Below are 25145 nucleotides of genomic sequence, written 5' to 3'. Positions count from 1 at the left end.
GAGAAAGCTCCAAGAAGATGGTAGAGAATCTCTTGCATCAACAGTAAAGGCAACTGAATATTTGTTTTGTTTTCAGCAGAGATGGATAAACACAGGACTCCACTGACCTGGATACAGGCAGTCTTAACTTAAAGCCACAATGGAGCCCAAGATTTCTGTTACTAAGTGAGACTGTTATTAAGTGAATTTTCCCCCATTTTACCACCTTTCTTGCCACAGTTGTTAAGTAAACGACTACAGTTCTTAAGTTAGTAACATGACTGTAAAGTGAATCGCGGTTCCCCATTGGCTTTGTCTGGTCAGAAGGTCCCAAAAAGTGATCCCAAGGCCCTGGGACCCTGAAACCATCAAGCACCTGAATTTTGATCACACGACCATGGTCGTAAGTGTAGAAAATGGTCATAGCAGGCCACTTTTTTCAGTGCTGTTACTTCGAACGGTCACTCAACGGGTGGTTATCAATCAAGGACTATCTCTATTGAACAGGAGGTTGGTAGATTGACATTTGTATCGGTAAACAAAGCCACCGAGCGAATTTACTGGCAGTTATGGAGTAGTTGGTGGTGGGAAAAAAAATAATCAACTGTATTTGCTAAAGATGATTGCAGAATGCAGGGATTTGTTCTAAGCGAAATGTTGAATCTACCCACTTCCCAGTCTCCTGGAGAGCGCCTGGCGTTATGTAAAAGGCCTTTATCATCCATTTCTTTGGATTGAATAAACAGATGTATCTGGCAATCCAGATATGAATAGAACGCGGGGAGGGGGGAGGGCGAGACAAGCTGCTTGAGAGGCTTAAAGCTTTTAGTCATAACATGCAGCACAGAAATGAGCTGGTATTTAATTTTCTCTAACCTCCAGATGATCACTGTTATCCATCCACATTACCCACCATGTGGTGAGCATGCTATTATTTTAATCAATTGGCAGGAAGAATGGGAGCAGAATAAAGCTGAGCCAGAAAACCTGCTACCTAAATTGAAGGAGAACACACAGATCCCATAATGGTTTGCAAAAAAGACCCCCTGGAAACTTAGTTCAATATTGGCACTAGCACCCTTCATTGTACCGGGTAACAGCTTAGGAGAGGTTGGGCAGGCCAACATAGTCTTTCTTAGGTAAGTCCTTTTCAGGACCTTCTTCCTAGGAATATGGATCTGTTGGAAGACATGTCCTTCTGGGTTCAGTTCCAAGTGGGGGAAAAGACACTGGGTTCATGGAAGTTGTTTGGAAAGAAGGTTTAATGGTGGACAGGAGCACATGGTTTGAGCTGCTGGGCAAAAAGGCATATGGGAGAGGGAGGGAGGAAGGGGAGAGAGGGGGGGAGGGAGGGAGGGAGAAGAGAGAGAGATTGAGAGAGAGAGATTTATACCCTCTGTTGGGCTTTAAATTTGAGCTTGTATTCTGATTGGTTGTCAGACTCCCATGGGGCCATGCAGGGGCAACTCTGTAGGCTGTCCTGAGTCCCAAGCTTGGTTGACCCTTGCTGGGTGATGATGTAATGAAAAGGCTTTGGGCAATTCCTACTAAGACTCTGCCTGAAGGAGGTAGATCTTTGTTATGTAGAATAGACTGGCTCAGGCCTTAATGGCCCATTGACAAAGGGGAGGGGCTGAGTTTCTTCCTCCCCTTTAAGGGAAATATTCTGCCCTTTTAATGTTTCCTAAAATGTCTCATTTTCCTAGGAGAGGGGCGGTTGCTAACTTCCTACAGATCGAAGGCTTCAAGGTCTCATATTTGACGTGGGCTGGAGAGGGGAGAAATGACAAATAGTGTTAGGAAAGGAAGCACAGAAAGTGACTGTGGGATCCTTGGTGCTCTCTGAGCTTGGTGATTTTCTTGCTGGCTACAACTAGCAGCAAACAACAGCCTAATCAAGGAATCACCAAGGCTACTCCCATCAACACTGACAGAGCAAGAATCAATCATTCATTTAGCGATTGGCCAGGGACACGACGACACTGGGAAAAGTTACTTATGACTGATCCTTTCACTTACAACTGTTACAGCATCTGCACAATCATGGAATCAAAATTGGGATGCTTGGCAACCATTGTGTATTTATGACAGCTGCAGCCTCCTAGGGTGATGACATCACTATTCCAATCAACTTCTGACAAGTCAAGGGGACGGATTTGTTTAACTGACTGTGTGATTCACTTAATAACTGCCGTGATTCACTTATTAATCATGGCAAAAAGGTTGCAAAAATGTGCACAATTTACATAACAAAGAGCTGTGGTGGCGCCGTGTTAAGAATGCAGTATTGCAGGCTAATTCTGCCAACTGCAAGCAGTTCGATCCTGACTGGCTCAAGTTTCCATCCTCCCAAGGTTAGTAAAATGATGGACCCAGATTGTTGGGGGAGGCAATAGGTTGACTCTGTAAATCGCTTAGAGAGGGCTGTAAATCACTGTGAAGCGGAATATGTCTAACTGCTATTTCTAACTGATTGACTTAGCAACAGAAGTTCTGGATTTAATTATAGTTGGAAGTCGAGGACTCATTGTACAGGCTTTTCTCCCACAATTTAAATTTAAAACAATCTGGTAAGAAAACCAAAAGTGGATCTTTAAAGAGTTAGCGAATGAGGCTCCCTTCTGCTTGGTTAAAACTAGACAGTTTGTGACAATGACATTTGAGTGTCACAGGATTCGTTAGCTGGCTCTGATTTCTTGCCAAATCAGCCCACTCTAGCTTTATTAATAAATCATTATGCAACGTGCTATTGGCAGACACACTGCAATATCAGGTTTTTGAAACGCTTTTTGAAAAAAATGCCATAATTCAAAAAATCTCACAGATTTCCCCCAACTGCATTTTCTTTCTGAACTTGAACCACTGTTTGGAGAATTGGCGGGAGCAGGGAGAATAAAATACTGGGGTTTCTATTCTGAAATGAAGTGGGAAGATCAAACTGCCCAAGGAGCTGCTGATACAATTCTACAGAGGAGTTATTGACTGTGTCATCTGCACCTCCATAACTCTCTGGTTTGGTTCTGCAACCCAACAAGACAGACACAGACTTCAACGGATAATTAGAACTGCAGAAAAAACGATTACAGCCAATCTGCCTTCCATTGAGGACCTGTACACTGCACGAGTCAAAAAGAGGGTTGTGGAAATATCTACATATACCTCACATCCTGGACATTAATTGTTTCAACTCCTACCCCCAAAATAGGCACTGCACACCAAGACAACTAGACACAAGAACAGTTTTTTCCCCGAATGCCACCACTCTGCTGAACAAATAATTCCCTCACCACTGTCAAACTATTTACTAAGTCTGCATTACTATTAGTCTTCCCATCTCCTCCCACTTATGACTGCAGGACTGTAATTTTGTTGCTTATATCCTTACGATTTATATTGATGTTGATGGTTTCCTGATTGCTTATTAGTAGCCTACGACTATCACTAAGTGTTGTACCTTATGATTCTTGATGAATGTATCTTGTCTTTTTATGTACACTGAGAGCATATGCAACAAAGAGAACCACAAGTGTGTCCAACCACACTTGGCCAATAAATAATTCAATTCAATTCAATTCTATTCTATTCTATTCTCTGGCAGCAAAAGTCCAGATATCCACTAGTGGTTATTGAGATTTTTTCAGTTTAGATAGGCTAGCCTTTTGAGACTTTTTACTCACTCTGTCAATAAAAAATGTTCTTTCCAACAGCTCTTCCCCTGGGAACATACCTACTCATGGATTGCTATAGAAACAACTCCTCCTGGAAGTTACGAGGTTGTTCTAACCCATCTGTGGTTTTTTTCCCCTTAAGTCAAGGTGAGTCATAGCAGAAGCAAATGAAATTGATTCAGACCTGCAATAGCTGCCTTTTATGTGAAACAGCAAAGAGGGAGACTGTTAAGACTTAAAACTGCCTTTTAGGCAGCTTTCTGATGTGAGGAGTAATGGAATAATAGAGTTGGGAGGGACCCTGGAGACCTTCTAGTCCAACCCCCTGCTCAAGCAGGAGATGCCGTACCACTTGGGGCACATGGCTGTCTGATCTCTTCTTAAAAGTCTGAAGTGATGGAGCACAACTTCTGAAGGCAACCTGTTTCACTGATAAATTGTTCTCATTATCAGAATTCAGTGAAAACATTAGTCCTTTCAAACTTAATATTTTTTTTTTAGTTCTGAACAGGAATGAGTAAAACATACAAGTAAGCCTCAACTTACCATCACAATTGAACCCAACATTTCTGTTAAGTGAGACATTTGTTAAGTGAGTTTTGCCATATTTCTTGTCTCAGTTTGATAAGTGAATCACTGCAGTTGATAAGTTAGTCAGTGAATCTGCCTTCCTCATTGATTTGGCTTGTGGGAAGGTCACAAAAGGGGATCACATGATCTAGAAGACATCCAAGATCCCTTCCAGATCTGTCCTGTCCTGTTCTAGGTTGAACCTCTGCTTGTTCAGTTTCCATCCTCACTTGGAGGACACAAGCTTGGGAATGTAAGCCTTAGGTTTCCTGCCAGTTGCCCCAGCAATTTATGCCATAGGAGAAGGAACAACGTGCCTGATCAGCCATAATCTTCCTAGCAATTTTTGGAGATGAAAGGGGATGGGGGAATGAAAAAGAGCCTCCCCCCACCCAGTTCTGTATTTGCGAAACATTGTTAGGACCACATTAGAAAAGAAAACAGAGCAGGGAGAGGCGAGATGAGCTCAGAGACATCACCCTGCCAACAAAAGTGCGTATAGACAAGGCTATGGTTTTCCCAGTTGCAATGGATGGCTGTGAAAGTTGGACCATAAGAAAGGCTGAGCACCAAAGAATGGAGGCCTTTGAACTGGTGCTGGAGAAGATTCCTGCGAGTCCCTTGGGATGCATGGTGATCAAACCGGTCAGTCCAGAGGTGGGTTGCTCCCAGTTCGGCCTGGTTCAGCCGAACTGGTAGTGGTATTCTGGCCTGGGTTGCAGAACTGGAGAGATCCAGGCTGGCCAGGCCCTTGAACCTGTTCTCTGGCCATCTTGCCAGTATGTTGCTTAGTACTGCAAATTTACAGTTCGCTGTAAATTTTTCTGCGCTTGCCCAAAGCAAATCAGTAGTAAAACCAGGAGCAACCCACCTCTAGGTCAGTCCTAGAGGAGATCAACCCTGACTGCTCTTTAGAAGGCCAAATCCAGATGAAACGCCAATACTTTGGCCACCTAATGAGAAGGAAGGACTCCCTGGAGAAGAGCCTCATGCTGGGAACGATTGAGGGCAAAAGAAGAATGGGATGACAGAGAATGAGGTGGCTGGATGGAGTCACTGAAGCAGTAGTGAGCTTCAATGGACTCCAGAGGATGGTAGAGGACAGGAAGGCCAGGAGGAACGTTGTTCAAGGGGTGGCGAAGGGTCGGACACGAGTTCGCAACTAACCACCACAGAAAACAGCCGGCAGAGCGGGTAGAGAGGCGAGATGAGCTCCGGAAAGCGGGCGAACAGATGCCAGGCGGGGATTAAAGAGACGGACGAAGCTCCGGCCGCTTCCATTATTGGCTGAGCGAAGCATCTCTCAGCCCCTCCCCGCTTTCCCTTATAAGCGCCTTCGGGAGCCCGCTTGGCCAGACCTGAGCTGAGCGAGGCGATCTCGGATTGTTGGCTGCGAATCAGAGCTGGCGAGCGCGCCCGCTGCTGCCAAACGATTCCACCCTGGCTTGGAGCATCGGGGCGGGGAGTGGCGCGCCCGCCGCTCCCTTCCCGCAAACCGTTTCGCGGAGCGCCGGTAGGAAGGCTACGAGCTCCCCGCCTGGACCAAGAGACGCCCTGAGGGCGCGCATCTCCATCGGGGCTCCGAAGCACCGACGCGCTCCCTTTCCCTTCCCGGAGCTAAGCCTTCATGCCCGGCTACGGGATTGCGCCTCCTGCCGTCCGAGCCCTGAAGCCGCCTAGAGCCGAGGAGGCTGCCAAGCCGGCGAAAGTGGCGGAGGCGGCGGCAGCAGCGGCTCCTGCAGCGAGCAGCCGGGACTTGGAAGTGCGCGCCGCCGCCGCCGCCTCTCTGCCCGCGGCGGTGCGAGGCGCGCTGGAGCTGGCGGAAGCCCGGCGGCGGCTGTTGGAGGCGGAGGGCCGGCGGCACCTGGTCTCGGAGCTGGAGAGCCGCGTCCAGCACCTGCACCGCGTCTTCATCGAGGCCGAGCTGCGCATGGCCACCCGGGCCGAGACTCTGGGCCGCCTGGGCAGCGGCGTGGCTCAGGCCGAGCTTCACCTCACGGCGCACGGGCAGCGCCTGAAGAAGACGGCGCGGCGCTACAAAAAGGCCCGCCCGCCCGCCTTGTTGGCCTCGGCGCTGGCCCTCAGCAGCTGCGTGCCTTGGGCGGCCTGCCGGATGAGGCGAGGGGGCGGCCCGGAGCCGCCGGAATCCCCATTCCGGAGGAGTTTGCCCGGCACGGCGGAACGGAGCGAGACGGAGCCGCGGAAGAGCAGAGCCGGCGCTTCGTGAGCGTCCCCGGGAAGATTGCAGGCGACAGGGAAAGACTAGATGACCTCCAAGGTCCCTTCCAGCTCTATTCTGATCGTTTGGTTGATGGACGTATCGCGCGCCAAACCTGGAACGATCCCGCTCGGGAAGGGGAAAGGGAGGCTGCTGGAAATGGGGACTGTGCGGCGGCAGCTGTTCTTCCCTTCGATGCTCGTGACTCTAACCGCATTAACCGGTGGCTGCTCGCCTGCCCATCATCTTCCGCGGACTGGCTTCTGCCCAGCCTGTTAAGACTTTGCTAAACTCGAGTTTGATAGATGCCACAGATTTAGTTTATGCTACACATCAAGCCAACATATTAAGCCAGCATCTAGTAGTTCTTTGGGCATGGCGTGTTACATGAATACCACAATTGCGTTTTGTTGGCTCACGGTGAAGCGTCTTGTGTGAATTCAGCAAACGGATGGGGTTGGAGAAATGTTTTATAGCCTAGAGTAATATCGGAAAGAGTACAGGGACATCAATAATTTTCACATTATCCATAAATTATGGAATGAATGAATCCTGTGTGGATTTGAAATTAGCGCCCTGAAATGAAATGCAGAGCATATATTTTAGGGTGGTGGTGTGGGAAACCTTCCAATTATTTTTCAACATAATTCTTTTAAAATAATATTGTGATTGAAATTCAAGTTATATCTAAATTTTCTAGGTAGAGGAGATGCTTGCCAGATGACATGAATTCCAATGTTCATCTGCCTAGCTTGATATGTTAAATTATTTTAACCATTTTTGCAATATTCCGTACTTGAGTTCACATTTTTAACGCAGAGGATTGATGATGTGCCCAAAAGCAGTAATCATTCTTATTGTTGTTATTTTAAAAAGCTAGGTCAGTTCATGTTCACACAATTGTCAACCTTGTTTTGCAATTCTACCAACATACTTAAAAGGAACAAAAGCCCTAAAATTAGTTCAGGCATAAACAACATATTTTAGTAAATTGAGATCTCTCTCTCTCCTCATCCCTCTCCCCCCCCCCTCACACAAACACCAGTTTTGCAGTTATCTAGCTGTAGCTTCTGAGAAGCAGAGGTTGGAAACAGCCAGAAGGTGGATTGTGCACTGACTTGCTTTGATAAGGTTACCCTAGTTTCTAATCAGCAGGACAACAATTGCTTTGCTTTGATCTGTGTTTCTTAGAATGCTTTTTAGTCCATCCTTCTCTGACAGCATCAGTTCTCTGAATCCTTAGTCATCATGGCCACTGTTGAAGGTTGCTTGACTCAGTGGGAATCCAGGGAGAAGAAATACTGATGGACTTCTAGGTAGCCTGAAAGACCAGAAACAGCTGTATGTTTCTGCCAGATTTTTAAAGCAAAGAGTAGCTTTAAATGCCTTCAGGCCCTTATGTGCTGATAGACAGTCATAGGATTCTTTTTGACATAAATGAAAAATGTATGTGCATGGGCAGAATTAAGTGATTAGGACTGTTTTTTTTTACACTTTCAATACAAGTTTCTTGGTCTTTTGAATTCATGCAGTGTGTTAATCTGAAACACAATATGCAGAAAATGTTGCAACATTGGTCTTTTATTTAGCAGGCTTGAGGGGAGGGGTGTAGGGTGTACACACACACACACACAAACACACACACACACACACACACACTGTTTCTTTGAAGCTGAACACTGAAATGTTTTTCAAAACATGAATAGCCCATCCTAAAAACGCTTTTGGAGAAAAGCCCCACTAAGTTTCGGTTGGGTAACTCCATCACTTTAGAACTGATATTTGTACAGTCTAAGCAATATAAGAGCCAATTTGGTAAGGTGGTTAAGGCCCCCAGGCTACAAACTGGGAGACAGTGAGTTCTAGTGCTACCTTAGGCACAGAGGCAAATGTGGGCCAGTCCCTCTCTCTCAGCCCTGGGAAAAAGACAATGGCAAACCACTTCTGAAATCTTGCCAAGAAAACTGCAGGGACTCATCTAGGCAGTTGCTAGGAATCAGCACTGATTTGAAGGCGCACGCAAGCAGCAACCGTGGTAATTGCATCATATACCAGTCCAATTCCCAAAACACAAGTGTTTAAAATTTGGCTCATTTTTGCATTCGAGACAGTCGTGCTAATTTAGACAGCAATCAAAACTATACAGATGTATAGCATTTTATTGTTCACTGTATTCCTTTTCCACGTGTGGGGTGAGTAGCAGTACGGAAGCAGGAAGAGCTGATCGAGGGAAAAGAAAGGCCCTGCAAAAGTTTAATTGGCAATTCCCTGAAAAATATTGTTTCCCTGTCTAGAAAATTACTGGTATTACATAAGTTGCAGTACTATGATCAGTGTTCAAAAAGTTTTAAAACTTCTGATTATTACCTATCTGGAGAACGCTAACTTGAGGAAAAGTTGATTTGGACTTTGGTGATGTTATCCATGGATTAGGACATGCAAACAACCCATGTCATTAAAAAAAATAGCTCTTAAAGGTTGCATGTCAGATTTTATTAAAGGCAGTGGAATAGGACTGAGAGATGGTGATGAAAGGTGGAAATCCTGGGTAGGAATTAATTATAATTAAATGCTGCCTTGACTCAAAATTATATATGCTAGAATGAAACCAAAAAAACCACATTCTCTGATTAAGTTAGGTTTTCCCTGAAGAATGTCTATTACCTGAGCATATATTACTTTCTTCTTGAAAATATACAGCGTAGGAGCTTAACAGTAGATGGACTCACCACCATAATTAATTTGGTTATTGGATTTATCTTTTTTTCGGGGTTGACGTACATTGAATCATTTAACTGGCTGGGTTCATGTAACACACTGAAAATGAGTTAAAAACTAAGCTATCTGAACTTAAACATGCAATGTAAATACAGCTGCTAGATATTTAGCTGACCGTGCTAAGTAAATTCTCCCACAGCAATCCATGTAATACTAAAACGTATATGCAGAATTAAATTCTGTAGAATTCGACATTTTGTAATCCCGGCTAAGTGGGCATAGAATCGCAGCCTAAAAAAGCCCAGCCTTTTGGTCCAGCAGATGGCTTGTTAAACAGCTTTTATTTATAGAGTAAAAAAGTAGATTGGATAAAGAAAAGTGGGCAGAGTTTTCAAATGTACTTTGAGGGAGGATTAACATCTGTTCTGAGCTGTCTGCCTGCAATATTCCGGAGTCAAAAAGATAGGAAAACTTCTTGTTGCTTCATTATATTTCATCAGGAATGCCTTTTGTTGCCTACAACGGTATCTTTTGTGGGGAAAAAAAACCTTAAGTTATTTGAGCAGCTTTGATGGATATCTTTTTAAAAAAAGGGGGGGGAAGCCCCCCTACAAAAATTGTTCTGGGGGAGTACAAGTAAAAGCTTCAGTTACATGAGGGAAGTCCAACCTTATCATATTTTAAGACCTGTGGACTTTAACTCCCAGAATTCCCCAGCCAACCCATTCTGGCTGGGGAATTCTGGGAGTTGAAGTTCACAAGTCTTAAAATTGTCAAGGGTGGACACTCCTGATTTATATATAGAGAGAGACAGCTGTTTGTTGTATAATTTTAGGGTCCCATCGTTTCTGATGGATAATAACTCCTGCAATGAATGTATGCTTTTTTTATAGCATAGGCATCCACTGGAAAGAAACATTTATTTGTACCTAAATAAATATATTTTCACTGTATATTGTCTGTGATATTGCATCAGAAGTGGGAAGAAAAAGGTGAGATGCCAAGGAAAGCAAATCTTACACAGGGTGATACCTTGGGGAGAAGAACTTGGGTTATGAGTGAGGGCTCCTATGGATCACATGAATACCCATGGAGCCTGAAGTACCTCCTTGAACTCCAGAAGCCTTCAACAGAAGAATAAAGGAGTTTGCATTTCATACCTTTCATCTACACATGGGAAATCCAGAGTAGCCTCATTCCAAATTGGAGTGCGCTTTAGCTAGATTCACAGAAATAGGAGAGAGGAAAAATACTTAGCACCACCACCATTACAGACTAAATTGTAGGCAAAGGCGTTGTTGGGTGCTTGAAAAAAAGCTGCAACATTGGTGTGTAAATGGAAATAAAAATCTGGTATCTTGCTTAGATGGGATGGCATACATGAATGGTCGGCAGGGATGAAAAACAAGAATGCAATGTACAGAACAAGAGGAGACCATTTTCTCCATTCAATCTTAATTAAGATTTAGCAGCAGACTCAATGCTGACTTATAGGGCTGTGGTGGGATTCAATTTTTTTTACTACCTGTTCTGTGGCCGTGGCTTGGTGGGCGTGGCAGGGGAAGGACACTGCAAAATCCGCATTCCTTCCCCACCCCAGTAACCTGCTTTCCAGCTCCGTTCTCCTGTGGAGGGCAACAAAAGAAGACCCAGCCGATTAGCTGGGACTCGGAAAGCAGGGAATAGATGTGGGCGGGGGCAGTCAGAGGTGGTATTTGCCGGTCCTCTGAACTACTCAAAATTTTCACAACTGGTTCGCCAGAACTGGTCAGAACTTAGGGGGAAATGCAGCTTTGGGCTAAGGTTGAGAGCCAAAAAGGGTTGTGGAACCACAGAAAAGGATCCATTTCAGCTGCATTTTTTCCCTGGCCTTGAAACACAGAGGGTTTAATTGCCAGGATTTTATATAGATTACAAAGGGAGGTTAAGGTCCCATGCAGGGGTGAGTTGCTGACAGTTCACTTCGTGCACACTTTGCACAGTTGTCAGTATATAGTTCTGCCCATGTGCAGAAGATGAAAAAACCCAGTAAAAAAACATGCCAGCAATGGCATCGCCGACCGGGGAACTAGTTCAGGGGCGTGGCCAGCCTGGGTTGCTACCGGTTCGGACGACCAAGGCCAAAATGCCACTACCAGTTCGCCCAAATTGGTGTGAACCAATAGGAACCCATCTCTGGTCCTATGCTTGGGTGTAAAAAAGTCATCAAATCAAGTCTCAGGATCTCCAGATAGATCTGGAAAATATATCTAACTGGTGTCGGGGAAATCAAGGAGGTAAATCCAGAAATTTAGGTCAGTGCTCTAGAATGGATCAGTACAGGATTCTAGGATTTTTTTATACTATATGTTGGAAGAAAGGGAGACCAGCTCCATACCAGCACAGACCCATTGCCTACAGCAGCATGTCTCAACCTTAGTAGCTTTTAAGATGGGTGGACTTCAACTTTCAGAATTCTGAGAGTGGAAATCAACCCATCTTAAAGATGCCAAGGTTGAGAAATATTGTTTCGCAGTAATTGGCAGTAATGTTTCATATCCCATCTAGCAAAATAAGGGAAGGAAGTCATTCACTCATTGGCATCCTTCAGTCTCAAAAGACGATGGTATCGTGCTCTGGAAAGGTCCTAATGCAGCATCTGGTGTGGCTAAAGAGTCAAATTCGGGAGTGGGAATCCCTTCCACACTGAGGGCAGATACATTCTGTCCCCTGCCCAGCCCCCAGATTTTGCTAGTTCCAGGACTGCCTCTTTGCCTCTGCCTGCCGAACGAGTGTCTCTTCAAATTGGAGGAAGTTATGCTGCGTCTTTAACCTCCAAGCTGAATGATCAGAGGTCAAGGTTTCCCAGTTATTAATGTCCATTCCCAAGGCCTTTAGATCCCTCTTGCAGATATCCTTATATCACATCTGTGGTCTCCCACTGGGTCGCTTTCCCTTCACTAATTCTCCATGCAGGAGATCTTTTGGAATCCGACCATCGGCCATTCTCACAACATGCCCACGCCAGCGTAGATGTTGCTGTTTCAACAGTGTATACATGCTAGAGATTCATAGAGGGAAGGAAGTAGAGGAACGTATAATGGAGCACCAGGAAGGCAGAAGTCCATTTCTATGAAAGTATCATTAACTGGAGACAATGGAAATATAACACATACTACACATCAACTTATGGGAGATGTTGGTCCTCATAAAACTGGTTCCCTTCTGTAAAATACAACATTCACACGTTCAGAACACAGAGCTTTCTGGTGCCTTCAACTCACATGTGAATCAATCTAGTACAAGAGGCTTTGATAATGTTGAAATTCAAAGTCGCCAGGTAAGAATGTAGAATGCAAATGAGGTGGGCGGATCTGCATAGAAGATAGGTTTGTGACATCTACAGCTTCAGTTCAGTACGTGGCTTATTGAGTCACTGGAAGGAATCCATGGATACATTAAATGAAGGTAATCCTTCATGGACTTGATCCGTTGAGGTGTTTTGGTGGGTGACAGAAAGGAAGCGATTGGGTCACAGATCTGGTACTGATGCTTCCAAAAGACCTTATGCTTCTTTTCCTCTTCCTCTGGCAAGCCATTGCTGGGAAGGCAGCACCATCCCTTAATGACACTGTAATTATAGGCATGAGGGTGGAGAATAGTAGCAAGGACGAGACAATCATTTTGGAAGATGGCATGACCCAAGTGGTGGAAGGAAGCCTGATTCACATTCGGATCTATGGTAAAGAAATCCACAAATTCAGCTGGCGGAGGATTCGGTTTGTGGAGATGACTTCCTTGAGTACTTTTATCAGGAACTTTTCAGTCTGCCCTCAAGGAACAAGCGATTTATTGATACAGCCGTACCTCGGCGATGTGCAAAATACTTCCGCCATACTCTCTGTGAAGGTCCAGATCCTGCGGAAGAATATCCACTTCAAGGACTACATTATATGCCTTCAGGATCATCATGGGAGATCACGCCAGCTGCTCAGGGAGAGTCACCTGCTGCTCCGAGTGATAGAGGACAAAAGTTTGCAGCTACCCCTCTGGCTTCAAATTACTATAGTAATTACCCTCTTGGCGCTCTCAGGGCTCTTTAGCGGCCTCACCCTAGGCCTCATAGCCCTTGACCCTATGGAATTGCGCATTGTGAAAAATTGTGGCACGCCCAAGGAGAGGAAATATGCCACAAAGATCGAACCCCTCCGAATAAAGGGGAATTATTTGCTCTGTTCTCTGCTGCTGGGTAACGTTTTAGTCAATTCTTCTCTCACCATATTGTTGGACACAGTTATTGGGGAAAACATTTGGTCTATTGTGATGGCTACTATTTCCATCGTCCTCTTCGGGGAGATCCTTCCACAGGCCATCACCTCCCGTCATGGTTTGGCAATAGGTGCCAACACTGTTTTCATCACCAGGTTGGTTATGTTTCTCACATTCCCAGTCGCTTACCCTATCAGTAAGCTCTTGGACTACTTCCTTGGGAAAGAAATGGGCACCGTCTACAACCGAGAGAAACTGATGGAGATGCTTCGGTTGACTCAGCCTTATAACGACTTGTTGAAAGAAGAGCTGAATATCATCGAAGGAGCCCTGGAGTTGAGGACTAAGACGGTGGAAAGTGTCATGACGCCATTAAAAGACTGCTTCCTTATCAGCAGCAATGCCATCCTGGACTTTGATACAATGACCGAGATCCTAAAGAGTGGCTACACCCGTATCCCAATCTACAAGAATGAGAAAGGGAACATTGTTGACATGTTGTATGTCAAAGATCTTGCATTTGTTGATCCAGATGATTGCACCCCACTCAAGACAATCACCAATTTTTACAACCACCCAATCCATTATGTCTCTGACACTACCAGGTTGGATGCTGTGCTTGAAGAATTCAAAAAAGGTAATGACAGAGTGGATTTCATACCGGCTTTGGGATGGTTGATAAAATAGAACAATTAAGGGATGTTTAGGACAGGCAAAAGCAGCTGTCCTACTCTTTTTTTAAAAAAGGAGTTGTGGTCAGTCACACAACTACCTCCGTGCAGGTAGCTAAATAAACTTTTCTGGAGGTTTCCACAATTCCTGCTCACATGATCCCACGTCTCCCTCTCCTAAAAGTTTGGTAAAGATTCAATAGTTTGGCTTTATGTTTGAATAAGGAGAAAAACATATATAACAATAGCAATAGCACTTAGACTTAAATCCCAATTCACAGTGCTTTACAGCCCTCTCTAAGCAGTTTACAGAGTCAGCCTCTTGCCCCCAACAATCTGGGTCCTCATTTTACCCACCTCGGAAGGATGGAAGGCTGAGTCAACTTTGAGCCTGGTGAGATTTGAACTGCCCAACTGCAGGCAGCTGGCAGTCAGCAGAAGTAGCCTGCAGTACTGCACTCTGACCACTGCGTCACCACAGCTCATTGGTAATAAAATAGGAAAGTAAATTAAGAGTAGCAATTTTTTCCCCGTAAAATGTATATTGGCAGTAGAATTTCTTCATCATTTTGATGCTATAATTATTGAACAGGACTAGAGAGAGATAACAGGCCACTCAAACTGGCAGCCCACAGGCTGGATGTGTCACATGTAGGTCACATCCACCCTGGTTCCACAAAGACAAAAAATGTCATGGTAAGTCACGAGACCTCATATGATGCGATCGAGTTTGACACCTGTGGTCTAAAATCTCAATCCAAAATGCCTTCTATGTTCAAGACATAAGCAAGAGTTTGTATAAACTGTTATAAGACAATATGTAAGGCAATAGGTACCCCTGCCCTGAACCAGAAAGGTAAAGATAAAGCGTGACCCATCAAAAGGGCGAATGACAAAACCGCGCCCGACTAAACCGCATCGCTGACGTCATCAACGCGGCGACAACAGCCAGAGCGTTGAAAGAAAGCCGATTCAACTTAAGGTAAGGGTTAGGTTTAGGGTTAGGTTTAGGGTTAGGTTAAGGGTTAGGGTTAGGTTAAGGGTTAGGATTAGGGTTAGGTTTAGGGTTAGGTTAAGGGTTAGGTTTAGGTTAGGTTTAGGATTAGGTTTAGGGGGGTTAGGTTTAGGTTTAGGGATTAAGTTTAGGTTTAGGGTTTACAGCGTGCTTCTGTCTCCGTGCTGTTGTCACCCTGTTGATGACGCAGTTAGTCAGGCGCAGTTTTGTCGTTCGCCCTTTTGTCGGTGAACCAAGATAAATGCTTCCCCTGTCCAATCATGTCCGATTCCAGGACATGACTGGACAATCATGTCATCTCTGTTTCTTAGCTGAGGGAGCCAGCATTGTCTGAACCCATTTCTGTGGTCATGTAGCCAGCATGACTATATGCTGAGGTGCATGGAACAGAGTTACCTTCCCACCGGAATGGTACCTGTTTATCTAATTGCAGTTGAATGCTTTCGAACTGTTAGGTAGGCAGGAGTTGGAGCAAGTAATGGGAGCTCAGTTTTCCACCTGATCAGCTCAGCGTCTTTAACCACTGAGCTTTCATGCCCCTAGCTGTGAAGCAAGGTGACATGAAATAGGTTATTTATCAGACATAACCTTTACTAGATTTTACAAAGCAGAATTCTATTTTTAAAGGGCTATTTTGGTGTGACTCTGATAACAACAAAATAACTTAATCTGTCCCACAGGTAAGTCTCACCTGGCCATTGTCCAAAAGACGCATGAGGTTAACCATGAACAAGTCTTTGAAGTGGTGGGCATAGTAACCTTAGAGGATGTCATTGAAGAAATCATCAAGTCTGAAATTGTGGATGAATCGGATATTTATGGTTAGTTTTATTCTTAAGTATTTGTAGAGAATAGTTGTATCCATATGTGTGAGGGAGACCAACAGACAGCATCTCACTCTATATGAACAGTCATACATTTTGTGGGACCTTAAAGATTAGTGTGTTTATTATTGCATAAAGATTTTGATAACTTTCATTATAAACATTATTAGTCTTTGAAAATCCTACACCATCCTTCTTGCTTTGGATGCTATTGGTTTCTCTTCCACAAATGGTTTTGGTTTTGAAACTCTGTATGATTATACACCTGCACCTCACTTTTGAAGGGTGAGGTGTTTTAGGAAGGTTGAAACTTATTTATTTTCATTCATTCATTTAGTTTGTCACTCATGTTCAAGATAACAGGAATAAGAATAAACATGAATAGGAACATGGGAAATTGGTACAAATAAATGGGGACAGTTGGACAGGGACGTTAGGCTTATGCACACCCTAGATTCAGCTTCTTTAAACAAAGCTGCTGCAGGAGCATAGTTTCTTTATGTAATATAGAGAGTATCTTCAGAAGGCATGTTGAGGAAAAAAAGATGTAAAATTAAGCAAAATAGAGGGTAGAGAACTCCCAGGAGCAAGCAACCAAAACCATTTGTGAATAGAAGCTTTATTGTTAGGCACCTATGTTACAAGAATCTCCCAGACTAACTGCATTCCCTTGCAAGTGGACAGATAAGAATTCAAGGATTCTGTGGGAGGTCAGGCTTCTGCTGCTTTCTCCACCACAAGGATTCTAAACTAGACCCTCTCTTAACACCTCCCTCCAGTCTAGCTGGAACTGCTTAAAACTGATGCAACAGGGTGGAAAATACAGTTCCACCACAAAACCGCGAAGCCCTTATCCGCGCCTACATAAGTGCGGAGGGCAAATCCGCGCCGTCCGAAGCGCTAAGGAAAAACGCGACCCTACCGCGATGACATAACCGCGGAGGGCAAATCCGCGCCTTCCGAAGCACTCAGCACCCTAAACCTAAACCTAACCCTAAATCTAACCCTAACCCTAACCTAACCCTAACCCTAAAGCAAACCCCTAAACCTAATCCTAACCCTTACCTTAATTTAAATCGGCTTTCTGCCGCCACGCTGTTTTAAAGCGCCCTTCTGCCGCCGCGCTGTTGTCGCGGCGGTGATGACGTTGCGGTGATGACGTTGTGGCTTTAGCGACGCGGTTTTATCACTGCTATTTTGACTAGCGCGGTTTTGTCGTGCCATGGAAAATACCAGGGGTTCTCCTCCACATGAAGCTTTATCAGCCCTCATTCGCATCAGGACACTCTATATAAATAATATTTGTGACTGTGGAATGCAATTCCCTGTATTTTCTATTTTAGTGCATTTCTATCCCACTTTTCCTTTTAGATTCTTGTTTGGAAACATGCTTTCTCTTTTTAATCCCTACATCTTTTATATCTTCTCGCTGTTTTCTCACAGCTTTACACACACCCACACACACACACACACACACACCCCCCACACACTTTTATGTTGGTCTAAGACTGTAATAAAGATTTGACTTGATAGGATTTGAAGCTGGTGGGTTAGACTGAGAGCGTATCTGGTCCAAAGTCACCCATGGTTGAGTGGAGAGCTGAATCTGGTTCTCTCCCCTTGTCCATCTCCTGGATGGACAGATTCTCCTGAATCTGGTTCTCTCTACTTCAAGTGCATCTCCTGGACAACATCCACCCTGGCGGGGCTCAGTGAAACAGGGGGAGTGGCTAGCATAACTGTCCAGCATGAATATGTAGGTGACTTTTTCTTTGCTTTTCACCTTTGCAGTTGACAATCGATCTAAAAGAAAAGTCACTGGCCTAAGGAAGTGGGATTTCTCTGCTTTCAGGGATTATGAAGTCGAAACAAAGATCTCCAAACAATTACTCTTGGCTGCCCATCGCTTTCTCTCCACAGGTAGGACATCAGGCACTAACCCAAAGCCAACACACCAAACCCAATGGAGTCCAATCCTCTATTTGCTTAACCCAGATGGGCAGAATCTTGCCAAACTAAAGTTGTAAACTTCTTACCTAGTTGATGTATCCTCAGAACGTCTAGGGCATTTGACGACCACCAGGCCACATCCAGTCCTTTAAATGTCCTTGCCCAGCCTGGGTGAGTTCAATCAGACATTAGAACTCAAAAGTAAATTAGTGTATGCCATACATGCAATGCAACACCATTGCTTTTACTTTGAAGGTGACTGTAATTCTCCCCCTCCCCAATTTACATATCTGCATGCATGTGTACTTACGCACCTTGACAGTAATGTGTTGATCCTATGTTGTGACCTGCCAGCAGCCAACAGAGCTGGCAGCAGATTCGGACAGTGAGGAGGTTGGGGAGGAATATGGGCCAGTCCTGGAGCCTGGGGAAGGCTCTGATGAGGGCTCTGTGTCGGAGGCAGAGAGGGGGCCAGAGCCGTATGCCAGCTATCAGCTGCCTTCAGAGGCAGACATCAGTGAGGCAGACGAACAGCTGGAGCCTGTTCCCAGTGTGCGCATGTGCATAGTTGCCAGATGAAGGGAACAGCTAAAGAACAGGGGTCGACTTGGGAGTAAGGTGAGACGATGAATAGATCCTCCCAGAGGAAATAAAAGTCTGGTCCTTGGCAAAGGAAATGAATACAAATAAATGGGGACAGTAGGACAGGGATGGTAGGCTGGTTAGGGTGGTTATGCACACCCCCTTTATGGACCTCTTAGGGGTGAGGTCCAGAGTAGACAGTTTAAGGTTGAAGCTGTGAGGATTTGAGGATGTAACAACGGAGTCAGGGAGAGCATTCCAGGCATTGACCACTCTGTTGCTGAAGTTGTACTTTCTGCAATCGAGTTTGGAGTGGTTTACCTTGAGTTTGTATCGATTGTTTGCCCGTGTATAATTGAGGTTGAAGCCGAAGTAGTTGTTGACAAGCAGGATGTTGTAGCAGACAATTTTGTGTACTATGCTTAGGTCAGACCATAGGTGGTGCAGTTCCAGATTGTTCAAGCCCAAATTTTCGAGTCTGGTGGCATAAGGGATTCTATTGTGAGCAGAGGAGTGGAGGACTCTTCTCGTGAAATACCTCTGGACCTGATTGATCGTATTAATGAAATAAGTTTTGGGAAAATGTCCTTGGGAACACTCATGCCTCTGCCCTTTTCCCATCTCGCAGAGATCCTGCAATTTTGCCCCACCCTCATCCCTGAAAAATACCTCTTGCGTCTGCTGAAGCACCATGATGTCATTTGTGAGCTGAAATTTGATGAGAACTTCAAGGACTCCCCGCACCATTACTTGTACCAACGGAATAAGATGGCAGATTATTTCATCCTCATCTTGCAGGTACCATGCAGTCTCCTCCCTTCAGCCCCAGGAATGGGCCTTTTCCATTAATACAACTGGGTGGCTCAGGAGCTCCACCTGCACAGTTCAGGTGCTGTGACATCCCAGGTACAGCCCAGTTCAATTCTTCACCCCCAGGACATAAGAGTTTTCCAACTATAACCTCCTCTCTGTTACAGGGGAAGGTGGAGGTAGAAGCGTGTAAAGAAAACATGAAGTTTGAGAATGGACCCTTCTCCTACTATGGGTTCATGGCTCTTGGGCCGTCTACCATAGCAGGTAAATCACTACTCTGTGCTCCCTGCTCATCTGTGTGCTTTGCCTCATGCAGATGTGTTCCACCCTGGCAACTTATGAACTTCAACTCACGATCTTCTGTTTTCTAGCTTGGTGTCTCAACCACAAGACCAAACTCTCTCTCTCTCAAACATCATCCTATTCTAGATTTCTAGAGAGATGAGTGAATGATCAAAGGGGGGATGCATCTCCCCCATCCTACTTTTTAGCTACTCTGCAACTAAGATACCTGTGTAAGAATATGGTGTTCTACCTCTGAGAAAGTTGCAGAAATTCATTCTTCTTCTGAAGTTATTTCTAAGGCAAATTCTCCCTTAACCAAAAGGAGGAGGATAAAGAGGCAGTTGGCTGGGGCTCTTTTAAGCTCACAGAAACATCTTTTAAGCTCACAGTAAGCTTACAGTAACCCTGGGTTCCCAGGAAGATGTGGGGGGGGGGGGAGTTCATTATTACTTTTTTTTCCAAGCAACGTACCTGATTTAAGTTTTTTTGCTGGCTGATCAATGACCGTAATAAGTTTAATGCTATCTGGCGCCCTCTGCTGGTTTGAATTGTAGCACCCTTTATCTATTGATCCTCTGTCTTTACAAAGGTGCCCAGGGAATAACCATCATAGAATCCTAGGGCTGAAAGTTTTGGGAGGTCTTCTAGTCCAACCTCCTGCCTAAGTCAGGAGATCTTATTTCATCTCGGACAAATGGCTGTCCAATATTCTCTGGCAAAGAGCTAGGCAAAGGCAGCATTTTCACAAGCCTCTTGTGCTAGGGATTGAATTAACTAACTCATGTTTGCACGATGCATTGAATTGTTGCAAGGAAAAACCATCCGGTTCTGTTCCAAGCTGGGAGAAAGACGGTGGTGAATGGGACCATGGCATCTTCAGTGAAAGAAGCTTAAATAAACCACACTTTAGTACACATTAAATGCCCCAGTTGAAAAGGCTAAGTCTGGAGAGATGGATAGGAGAAAACGTCGATGAACAAGCTGGAGAGAGGATCGAACCAGAGGAGAGGGTACCATTCTTGTCTCCTTGTCTACAATGTCTAGGGGTTGAACCCAGCACTGTGGCTCGTTTGAACAGCATCAGCCGGAAGAGCTACGAACAGATGAGTTCTGCCTACATCAGCAGCGCCAGCACCAACCAGGTTCTCCCCAGCACCAGCCTGCAATATATGGCTGACTTCACTGTCCGAGCCCTTAGTGACCTCCTGTATATCAAGGTGAGCCAAGTTCTGGTAAGTCAGAAGTCTATTCTAAGCTGTAAATAACCCAGTGATTGTAGATCGGGTTAAGAGAACCCCATGATCTTGCTGAGTTTGCTCAACTGCGTCAATAGAAACATCTGGAAAACCAATGGTTACTCACTTCTATCAATGGTTGCCTTCTATCCAATTCTAAGGCACATGATTAAGATTCACTTGATTTACCAATTTCCTCTATTCTTTAGGGACAGGCAAAATATTATAGTGGTGGGTTTGTAGGAAGGCTGACTCTCCAGGTCTAGCATATTTCTACAAAGAAATTTCCGTCAGGCCTGGGAGCCATCTTCTGCATTAATAGCAATAGCAATAGCAGTTAGACTTATATACCGTTTCATAGGGCTTTCAGCCCTCTCTAAGCGGTTTACAGAGTCAGCATATTGCCCCCAACAACAATCTGGGTCCTCATTTTACCCACCTCGGAAGGATGGAAGGCTGAGTCAACCCTGAGCCGGTGAGATTTGAACAGCCGAACTGCAGAACTGCAGTCAGCTGAAGTAGCCTGCAGTGCTGCATTTAACCACTGTGCCACTTCGGCTCATTGGGCCTTCAAGCCTACCACATTCAATGTTATGGGAAAATGGGAGGGGGATTATATGGAATATGGGAGATATAGTTATAACATTCCTTTCTAAGAGAGTCAAGGACATTTTGTCCTGCACCTGGAGGGGTATGACTGGGAGGCATCTCCAGTTGCGATGGGGTCCAATTGGACCATGTGATGGACATCTGGGTGCTGGGCAGGGACTTGGACTTTAACTTGGGTGGGGAAAACCTGAATCTGAAAGTTTCCAGATGTGCCAATATGACATTTCTAATAAAATGGAACTTTGAGGAACTTCAAGCCTCGGAGTCTTCTTTCGTTGGGGGTGTCACTTGAAACCCTGACACTTTCCTCAATGCCCTTCATTTGTGCACAAGTTTCATAACTCTAGAGATGGTTCCATAACTCTAGAAATCTGGCAATCTATTTGTCCAGTTTGGTAATGGTAGCTTTGCTGTCCGGTCCACCTTTCCAGTCTATAAGTGGCTTAGTGGATACACTTGTAACACATGAAGCATGTTGTTGATTTAGTTTAGGCTTCATCTGATGTGTGACTCCAGCTAAATCTTTATTATGAGCCGAGGTGGCACAGTGGTTAGAGTGCAGTACTGCAGGCTACTTCTGCTGCCTGCAATTTGGCAGATCAAATCTCACCAGGCTCAAGGTTGGCTCAGCCTTCCATCCTTCTGAGGTGGGTAAAATGAGGACCCAAATTGTTGGGGGCAATAGGCTGACTCTGTAAACTGCTTAGAGGGGGCTGTAAAGCACTGTGAAGTGGTATATAAGCAGGGGTGGGCTTCAAAAATTGCAGCAATATGTTTGCTGCCCCACTGCTGGATGGCCGTGGCCATGGTGGGCATGGTCTAGTCGGCCTCCTGCATCACGGTGAGGGTGGAGGTCAGGGGTGCGTTCTGGCTGCCGCTACTGCTGGTTTGCTCAGAGATGTGTTCCAGGCGGTTTGGGGGGTGGGGTGGCTGGCTGAGTTACCACCTACTTGGCCGAACTGGTCCAAATTGGTAGGAACCCACCTCTGGTGGGGGTACGTTTTCACCAGTGGTGGATTTAAAAATTTTTTAGAACCTCTTCTGTAGGTGTGGCCTGCTTTGTGGGAGTGGCTTGCCGGCCATGTGACCGGGTGGGAGTGGCTTGCTGGCCATGTCACCGAGTAGGAGTGGCTTGACAGTTATGTGACTGGGTGGGCACGGCCAACTTGTAAAATGTGGTGAAACTCACTTAACAATGCTCTTGCTTAGCTACCAAAATGTTGGCTCAGAAACTCTGAGTCTTAAAGCTGTCAAGTTACAAGACCCTTGCACCCCTAACCCTTTAGAAAAAACCCCCAAGGGTGTTCAAACTTGACAGCTTTAAGACTTGTGGACTTCAACTCCCAGAATTCCTCCTCTCGCTCTTCATCTTGATGATGTGCGGACGGGCGGGGGGAGGGAGCTGGAACCGGTTCTAAACAGCACTGTAGATTTGTGGAACCTCTTCTATAGAAGAGGCTAGAACTGGCAAGAACCCACCCCTGGTTTTCACCTTCCCCAGGCCCTGAAGGCTTCCCACAAGCCTCTGGGAGGGTGAAAACTGCTTTCCCTGGGCTCCGGAGACCCTCCGGAGGCGGAAAACAGGCCCGTTTCCGGATTTCTGGAACTTCCGGTAGGCCCATTTCCCCCCTCCCCTCCCCTCCCCTCCCCTCCCTGCAGGCACTGCACTTACCTGGCATGATGAACGGGCCGTGTGGAGACTCATGGTGGGGTGGGAGGGGCATGGCGGGCATGGCCATCTTTGGGTGGCATTTGGGAGTTTGACAAACTGGGCAGAATCCTAGCTAGAGAATCGCCTAAACCCATGCAAATCCCCAGCAGCAACACCCCCCCCCCCGTATAAGTCTAAGTGTTCTTGCTATTCTACAAACCTTAGCTAAATTAATCATGGTAAACCAACCCAGTCAATAGTTTCTGCTTGGTCCACCTGCCTCCAAGCCTCTTCTCAACTAGAGAAAAGGCTTAAGTCACCACTTTCTGATCCTCTCTGGTTTCTGGCCAGCTTAATACATGTCTGGCTGGTTCCTCTAACAAAATAGCTGGGAGAAACCTCTGGAGCACCTTCCTCCAAATTATCCCATGCCTTTGATTGGCCGGTGCTAAGTTACTGAATAATTACTTTCTCTTCCTAATCCAGATCACCCAGGAGCAATACCAGAACTGTTTACTGACCTCCTTAATAGACAGCAGTGCCACTGAAGAATCTACTAAGACGCCTGACCTCTTGACCTCTTTCCCAAACAATTCTCTATCCAATATGGAGCCGGTCAGAGAAGAAACATCTGAACCAGAATAAGAGTGGTTGCACATCTTTCAAACAGATCATATAAGGACCTGATTTTAGGAAGCCTTCTGCTCGAACCCCATCATTTGCCTTCCAGTTGTCATTGGAGGTCCTTTATCTCACAAGAGAATCCATTTATCATCTTCAGGATGACAAGCTCCACATTTGGATAGTGAGGAAGCTCTTGTCTACTTATATTTTTATCCCCCCCCCAAATGCACTCTACGTCTTTCTTCATTTTTGGTTGGTTTAGGGACTGCCACTAAAACAAGCTGTTTTATTTTCTAACATATCAATGAGTGAGGAGAAAGATTTTCATTGATCCTGTGGTTCAAAAGGGAATGCAATGACATTTGCCTTCTCCCAGTTCGTACTGAATTAACAAAACAAAGCATTCTTATTAATAAAACAAACTCAAGCATGTGTTGAGCCTGAGGAATTTTTGCATAAACTCTGTTGGAATGAGGTACAACTTGGCAGCCATTCCTTCATTGCAGAAGATTCTAGAATATATTTTTTAGGCTTGACCCTGCTTAAAAGAAGTACTTTAGAAGATTTCAGAATATAATTCTGCAGCAAAAACATGCTTATTTCATTGCGTAGGGGATTATTATACCTGGAGCAGTGGGTGACACCTTCCTGTTTCAAAAAGCTACCGATTTAACAAGTGGGTTGTAATTATTTCCGTCTGCCTTTCTGTCTGTACTTTTCCTTATCATAAATCAGCTCACTATTTATTTGAGTTTGCTACAGGCTACTTGGATAGAAATGTGTAATTTTTCAATGTGGAATTTCCTTACATATGAAATGATGCTACTTGCTCGTATGTAAAATGGGGTTTCTATTTTTGAGTTGATAATAAAATGCACATTGATTGCTAACCTTTTTTTTATCCTTTGGATGTGTTTCTGTCAGGATTCGATATCCAAAAAAAGGACACCCATAGTATGGTTAAAAAAAAAAATCAAGATGATGTGATGCCTAAAAATGGACAGAGATTCAATTGGTGCCATCTTCATTTTTTCACTATACCTAAAGATATGTACCCTGTTTCCCTGAAAATAAGACCTCCCCGGATAATGAGCCCAATTGGGCTTTAGAGCACATGTGCTAAAATAAGACCTCCCCGAAAATATTGCAACACAGCAGCAGCCATGAGGTGACCACGCTCGCCGCCTCCTGCACCTCAAAAATAATAAGACCTCCCCCCAAATAAGGCCAAGTGCTTGTTCGGGAGTCAAAAGAAAATAAAACCCTGTCTTATTTTAGTGGGACCATGAATATGTTCTATTAATATTAAGGCTCACACACATGTCATCATGTCCCATGTAATTATCTATTCTCTTAGCTAGTCCATAATATTTGAATAATTTTATTCGAAAATAGAAGGCATAGCTCTCACACACCAAGAAAAGCAAATCAATGGATGCCAGAGGTAGACCACCTTTAAGCTCAGATGCCACTACCAACTACTCT

At 44.9% G+C, this 25145-nt stretch overlaps 2 protein-coding genes across 2 annotated transcripts; both read left to right on the top strand.

Moving 5' to 3' along the window:
• The first annotated feature begins 5835 nt into the window (after window positions 1-5835).
• Window positions 5836-8049, top strand: TRNP1 (TMF1 regulated nuclear protein 1). Its single transcript, XM_032227191.1, has one exon. The coding sequence runs from the start codon at window positions 5845-5847 to the stop codon at window positions 6442-6444; it is 600 nt and encodes a 199-aa protein (XP_032083082.1). The 5' UTR covers window positions 5836-5844; the 3' UTR covers window positions 6445-8049.
• A 4728-nt stretch (window positions 8050-12777) lies between these two features.
• LOC116515625 (metal transporter CNNM4-like) lies at window positions 12778-23681 on the top strand. The gene is made up of 7 exons (XM_032227752.1): window positions 12778-14038; window positions 15768-15908; window positions 17703-17831; window positions 19072-19241; window positions 19421-19520; window positions 20586-20758; window positions 23523-23681. The coding sequence occupies exons 1-7, from the start codon at window positions 12778-12780 to the stop codon at window positions 23679-23681; spliced, it is 2133 nt and encodes a 710-aa protein (XP_032083643.1).
• The last annotated feature ends 1464 nt before the right edge of the window (window positions 23682-25145 follow it).

The sequence above is a fragment of the Thamnophis elegans genome, chromosome 12 (assembly GCF_009769535.1).
Source record: "Thamnophis elegans isolate rThaEle1 chromosome 12, rThaEle1.pri, whole genome shotgun sequence".
Lineage (NCBI taxonomy): Eukaryota > Metazoa > Chordata > Lepidosauria > Squamata > Colubridae > Thamnophis > Thamnophis elegans.
Note: the sequence above shows the minus strand (reverse complement) of the source record. Positions and strands in the feature narration are given on the sequence as shown.

Excerpts from the sequence above, each read along its gene's own strand:
- TRNP1 (XM_032227191.1), top strand. The coding sequence starts at position 5,845 with ATGCCCGGCTACGGGATTGCGCCTCCTGCCGTCCGAGCCCTGAAGCCG.
- LOC116515625 (XM_032227752.1), top strand. The coding sequence starts at position 12,778 with ATGAGGGTGGAGAATAGTAGCAAGGACGAGACAATCATTTTGGAAGAT. Across the intron at positions 15,909-17,702 it reads GGATGAATCGGATATTTATG|TTGACAATCGATCTAAAAGA; the intron begins GTTAGTTTTATT and ends TCACCTTTGCAG. Across the intron at positions 19,521-20,585 it reads TGGGCCGTCTACCATAGCAG|GGGTTGAACCCAGCACTGTG; the intron begins GTAAATCACTAC and ends TACAATGTCTAG.